This window comes from Myotis davidii, unplaced genomic scaffold (assembly GCF_000327345.1).
Source record: "Myotis davidii unplaced genomic scaffold, ASM32734v1 scaffold73, whole genome shotgun sequence".
Classification (NCBI taxonomy): Eukaryota; Metazoa; Chordata; class Mammalia; order Chiroptera; family Vespertilionidae; genus Myotis; species Myotis davidii.
This window is the reverse complement of record NW_006286675.1, coordinates 5,907,220-5,913,716: the sequence shown is the minus strand read 5'-3', so window position 1 is coordinate 5,913,716 and position 6,497 is coordinate 5,907,220. Positions and strand designations below refer to the sequence as shown.

The 6,497-nt window shown below is 48.2% G+C and overlaps 1 protein-coding gene across 2 annotated transcripts in view; it reads left to right on the top strand.

Moving 5' to 3' along the window:
- Positions 1-6,497, top strand: part of FGD5 (FYVE, RhoGEF and PH domain containing 5) — a 110,961-nt gene that overhangs the window by 90,658 nt on the left and 13,806 nt on the right. For both annotated transcript variants that reach the window (XM_015560400.1, XM_006758316.2), the window contains exons 13-14: positions 2,460-2,543; positions 4,555-4,634. In XM_015560400.1, the coding sequence (XP_015415886.1) occupies positions 2,460-2,543; positions 4,555-4,634 (164 nt within the window). The remainder of the gene's footprint in view (positions 1-2,459; positions 2,544-4,554; positions 4,635-6,497) is intronic.

The following is a 6,497-nucleotide window of genomic DNA, read 5'->3' as shown; positions in this document are numbered from 1 at the left end:
CTCTCTCTCTCTCTCTCTCTCTCTCAGCACAGGACCTTCTACTAAGTAGGTGTTAGTAACATCCTCTGGAGCAGTGGTCGGCAAACTCATTAGTCAACAGAGCCAAATATCAACAGTATGACGATTGAAATTTCTTTTGAGAGCCAAATTTTTAAACTTAAACTATATAGGTAGGTACATTGTTATTAACTTAATTAGGGTACTCCTAAGGCTTAGGAAGAGCCACACTCAAGGGGCCAAAGAGCCGCATGTGGCTCGCGAGCCGCAGTTTGCCGACCATGACTCTGGAGAGATAGATAGCAAGAGGATGGACAGACAGATTCTTGAGCCAGGGAGCACCATGGCGAACACATTAAGGAACAACTTTTATTCCTCATAAGGTGCCAGTTTCATAAAATAATCTTAACTCAGAATGAAGTCAGGGCATGTGTCCACCAACACAGGGTTTTCAGTGATGCTATGGAGAGGTTCCCACTGTGCCCCCCACCCCCACCCCTGCATCCCATCCAACCCCAAGTGGCCAACCCCAAGCGGTGGGTGGTACTGGAGGCTCCTTATTGTGAGAAATCCGCCCTTTCTCCTCCATGAAGAATTTCTCTTCCTGCCTCCAAATTGGGGCTGTAAAACACATGCTTTGAAGAAGAAAGGAGAACCATGGGCAATTAGGAGGCAGCCTGGTCCTGAACCCATCAGGAAAACCTCAGGGTGCTAATGGCAGTTGCCATGGCAGCAGGTGCTTAAGGGGCTGTCAGAAAAGGCTGGGACTACCCTAGTGAGTGACACAGGCGGGTTCCTCAAAGTAGGCTAATGAATGAGGCTCTGCATGGGGTTTGGTCCCTGTCCCCAGGTGGGGCCAGGACTCACTGTGCGGCCACTCCCAACACCACACCACACCTGGACGCACTAGAGGCACACTCATTTATTTGCCACCCTGGCTCTGCCACCTGTGAACTTTGTGACCTTAGGGGCGTTAACTAGCCAATCTGTGACTCAGTTTCTCCCGTCTGTGGCTGCTCTGGAGCTACAATGGCTAAGTTGAATAGTTGTAACAAAAACTGGCACCTTATGGGGAATAAAAGCCCATCGAGACTTAAATATTTACTATCTTGCCTGTAAAAAAATGTTTGCTGGCCCTGTTCTCCAGCTCCAGTTAGAGACAGTGAGGCCCAGAGACAGGAAGGGTTTGCCTGAGGTCACACAGCAGCTCAGTGTCTCGGCCAAGTCTCACACAGCTCTGCCTGGGATGTCGGGGTCCCATGAAGAACTGGTGACAGGAAAACGCATCCATGCTGTCCCCTCAGCAGACTGTCTGCAGGAAAAGGAAGTGTTAACCCTGAGTTCTCGCCCTGTTTCAGACCTTAGATGCCACGTTCTGGTCAGTGCCCACAACACCCCTAGTTTACATTGGCTCCCATGCATAGAGGGCTCCCTTGGGGCCATTCTCTCTCTCAGCATCCATAATGAGGTAGGGGCAGAGATGCTCCCAACTTCCCAGGTGAGGAAGCTGAGGCTCAGAGGGGGAAACAGCTTGTCCATAGTCACACAGCAGCTACAGAGGGAGGGTCAGGATTGACAGCCCACAGACCACCCGGAGTGTGAGGTTGTTTTTTCAAACTAAACCCTGTAGTCAAACAAGCATTCTCCTCTAAGGAGGTGAAGTGTCTTTCATTCTGTTTCTTCCTGTCTTCCTTGCATGGAGATGGGGAGCTTTAATTGATCATTCAACAGATATTAAATGAGCACCTACTATGTCACTGGAGCTCCCTTTCCTCAAGGATCTCCCTCCCTCTTTCCTTAACTGCGCTTCACAGAGGTTTGATTTATAGAGTAAGATGCGTCCATCTAAGGTATAGATGCCAAAGTACATTGACAAAGCTACTGCCACTTGGGTCAGGATATAGAACATTCCAGCCCTCCAGAAAGTTCCCCTGTGCTCCTTAGCAGTCATTCTCCCCGCCCCTGCCCCAGGCAACCACGGGCCTGGCTTCTGTCACCGATCAGTTTTGCCTGTTCTGGAGCTTCCTGTGAATGTTATCAAGCAGTGTGTTCTCTGTCTAGCTTCTTTCCATCAGCATGTTTTGGGCTTCATCCATGTCATTGTGTGCATCATCAGTTTGTTCCTTTCGATTGCTGTGTGGTACTCCATAGTATAGATGCACCACAGTTTGCTAATCCATTCACCTGTCGATAGTTGGGTTGTTTCCACTATTTGGCTATTGTGAATAATACCTGTATGCACCTCCCTGTCCTTGACTTTTTGTGGGCACTGCATGTATTCCCCTTGAGTTTTTACCTAGGAGTGTACCTGTGGGGAAGGTGCTCACGTTTTAGCCCACGGTTGTTTTGCTGTCTCGTGGGGGCCAGTGGGGAATGCAGGATACCTATGCACCCAGTGCTCAGTGATCCTCAGGGCAGAAGCTGGGACCAAGACTTGTGTGATGAGGTTTCCTTCTCCCCAGATGAGCGACATGCTCCTGTACACGTATCCCCAGAAGGATGGGAAGTACCGGCTGAAGAACACGTTGGCAGTGGCCAGCATGAAGGTAAATGCCTAAAGCTGGGCACTCGGGGGCAGTCGGGGAGACCCCAGGTGAGCAGAGGACAATATCCCTGCTTCTAAGAGCTCACAGACCATCTGGGAAGAGGGACGTCCTGAGGAGCAGCGCTGTTATGGGTTGCAGCAGGATTATGCTATAGATAGGCCAGGGCTGGTATTGGGGGTAGTGGGGGAAGAAGAAAGGAATGGTGAGGAGGGCTTCCTGGAGGAAGGGAGCTGAGCCCCATAGAGAGCATAGTCTGTGGACAGGGGGGAAGGGTGCTTTAGGAGGAGAGAAATGTGTAAGCAAAGGCTTGGAAGGAGAAACATCTGTTTCATAAAATAATCTTAACTCAGAATGAAGTCAGGGCATGTTTTTAATTTTTTTAATTGTGGGAAAATATACATAAAATTTACCATTTTAACCATTTTTAAGTATACAGTTCAGTGGCATTAAAGGCATTCACATTGTTTTGCAACCATTACCATCATTCATCTTCCCAAACTGAAACTTTGTACCCATCAAGCACTAACGCCCCGTTCCCACTCCCTTTTCTCTCTATATGATTTTTTAATATATTAAATTTTGTTGTTGTTAATCCTCGCCCGAGGATATTTTTCCAATGATTTTTAGGGAGAGTGGAAGAGAGAGGGAAAGACAGAAAGAAATATTGATGTGAGAGAAACACACAATTGGTTGCCTCCTGCATGAGCCCCGACCAGGGCCCAGCTGAGGAGGAGCCTGCAACCCAGGTACGTGCCCTTAACCAGAATCGAACCCAGGATACTTTGGCCCGCAGGCCGATGCTCTGTTCACTGAACTAAACCAGCTAGCACTATATTAAATTCTTTATTATATAAGTTTCAGGTTTACAACGTCATAACTTACAGACTAAAAAGTGATCCTCCTCAAAAGTCTAGTTACAATCCATCACCACAGTTGACCCCTTCATTCTTTTGCTTCCCAAACCCCTTTATTCTCTGGTAATTGCTAATCTTTCCTCTGTATCTGAGTTTATTATTATTTTTGTTTGTCTTTTGATTCCACATAGAGTGAAATCATATGTTATTTGTCTTTCTCCTCCTGATTTATTTGCATTATACCTTCAAGGTCCATTCATGTTATGACAAATGGCAAGATTTCATTCTTTTTTATGGCCGAGTAATATTCCATTATGTAAATGTACCACATCTTCTTTATTCATTCATCTATCAGTGGACACTTAGGTTGTTCCCATATTTTGGCTATTGTAAGTAATGCTGCAGTGCACATAGAAGTGCATATATATTTTTTGAATTAGTGTTTTTATTTTTTTCGGATAAAGGGAATGAAGTGGAATAGCTGGATTATGGTAGTTCTATTCTTAATTTTTGAGGCCTCTCCATACTGTTTTCCATAGTGGCTGCAACAATTGATAATCCCACTAACAGTGTACATGGGTTCCTTCTTTGGCAGCTCATAGAAGTGGAATCACACAGTATTTGTCTTTTGTGAGTGGCTTGTGAGTGGCTTACTTCACTTAGCATTATGTCCTCAAGGCTCATCCATGTTGTAACATGTATTGGAATTTCCTTACTTTTCGTTTGAATAATATTCCGTTGTACATAAACACCACCTTTTGTTTGTCCCTTCACCCATGGATGGGCACTTGGGTGGCTTCCACTTTTGACCATGGTAAATAATGCCGCTCTATGCTAGATATCTGTTCAAGTGGCAGATGCTTTTTAAACAAATGTAAGAAAGATGCCAGCCTAGCTGAACAGTTTCGTGTGTAAAGACAGAGAGACAGGAAGAAGGGGCCCTTGTCATGTGTTCCCATATTTTGAGTTGGCAGTCAGGCCCTACCACACACACACACACACACACACACACACACAGCATCTGCCATGTCTCTGAGCATCTGAGGAAACGCAGGCTCAGAGAGGGACAGTGGCAGGACCAGAGGAAGAATCTAGTCTATGGTTGCCCCTTAATGCCGCCCTCACCCCCCTGCTGAGGTGCCCCTGTTGGTTTCCAGGTCAGCCGCCCTGTGATGGAGAAAGTGCCCTACGCCCTAAAGATTGAGACTTCTGAGTCCTGCCTAACTCTGTCTGCAAGGTATGGGGAGGAAGAAGGAGGGAAGGCCGGGGAGGGAAGGGTCAGGGAGGGGTGTGAGGGAGGGAAGGAACAGAGTTTTATAGGTGGGAAAGTTTGGAATAACAAATGTTGGATGTGTCTCTGGTTTTATTTGGTTACTAGAGGCCCGATGCATGAAATTCATGCAAGGGGCTCGGCCCCCACCACCACAGCTTCCTCCGGAAGGTTGTCTGGAAGGACGTCCGGTCTAATGAGCATATTATGCTTTTATTATTATAGATCCTTTGCATCAAAGAACTTCTTTTTAGTGTTTCTTAACCATTTTTGAATCACAGGCCACTTTGAGAATCTGATAAAACTGGCTTCTCTCCCCCAAAATAAATGTGCATGGACATAAAATTTTACATAGAACTTTGGGGGTTTCAAGAGCCCTTTTTCTTAAAATTATAATAATAACAATACCTCATGGTTGTAAAACCCTACAGATTATTTGGTCTTTATAGCAACACGAAAAGTTATGGTGAGTAAAGAATGCATTGTGTGCCTTATTTAATAAATTATCATTACTTTCAGGCTTTCGTGTCTGGAGAGAAAAAACAATGCGTGAGCGTTCCCTGGTTTGGGGTTCAGCCTTTCTCTCAGAACCCTCTGTTTTTCTCCAGACCCTCAGGATGCCCGGGGTCCTTCCTTGCTGGCTTTAGGCAGTGAAAGAGGTTCACCTCCCTCACCCTCCACAGTACCCTCCCCCCCCCACCCCTGCTTTCCGGGCAAGACCAGCTCAAGCTCAGAAATCAGGGAGGTGTGGCTCCTGCCAGGTCCTCACAGGGCATGGTGGCTGGGACAGGTTCCCAAGGCTTGGGAGTCTTCCCTCTCAGGTGTGCGTGACCCAGGGCTGGCAGCCGTGCCCAGTGTGGGGTGGAGGTTCTGGTGTGGCATGGGATGTGCACACACTGACCCACACGCTATCTCATACATGTATTGGTCATTAAGCCTTTATGAGCCACTCCTCATGGCAGGCTCTGTGCTGAGGACACATGTGATTTGAGCTTTGATTTGCCTGGGGTAGGGGGGGGCCCACATTCTGGGTAGGAGTTATGAACCGGTTACAACACAGAACATAACTGTATTGTATGTCCAGGTTATGTGCCTGAATTAATAGTGGTGGTGGCAAGAGGAACCTGCATTGGGCACTTGCTGGGTCTCAGGCCCTTCCTCTGACCCTCATCACCACCCTTGCAGGTGGGCCTTGCAGCTCCTCCCATGCTTGGGGAGTTGAGGCCTAGAGACGGGTCACACAGCCCATGTGAGGCAAAACTGGGGTTCAAATGCACGCCTGCGTGATCCAGAGTGCTTTTCCACTTAGAAATTCCAAGGAGTGACCCCCTCTGCTGGAAGGAGGGGAGGCTTCCTAGAAGAGGTGATGCCTGGGTGGGGTTCCATGGCCTCTTCTCCCCTCGTCTCCAGGTAAAATCAGAGACCGGGGGAGACCCAGGGTATGGTCTCTGTTTGTCCAACCATCAGGTGAGGGTGGTGACAGGCCAGGCTCAGCCCTTCAGAGGGGGCTGCCCATCTCTCTTAGGCAGGGACACTGCCCTTTGGCCAGTGGACTCAAGAAGCCACTGTCACTGACAGGCCGGTCACCTCCCTGCTAACCCAGACACTTCACACTGAAGCTTCCAGGGACAGTGGGACCCATACATCTCCTTTTAGGGACATGGCATCTGGCTGGCCGCCACCCTTCCTCCCTCCCGGGACACACTGGTCCCTTCTCCGGCTGAGCCTGCGTACTTTAGTGTAGGATGGAGCGACACCTAGTGGGCCCCGCAAGAATTAGGCAGCTCTCAGCCCAGAGCGGCTGTCACCACCTTCCAGGTACAGAGCAGG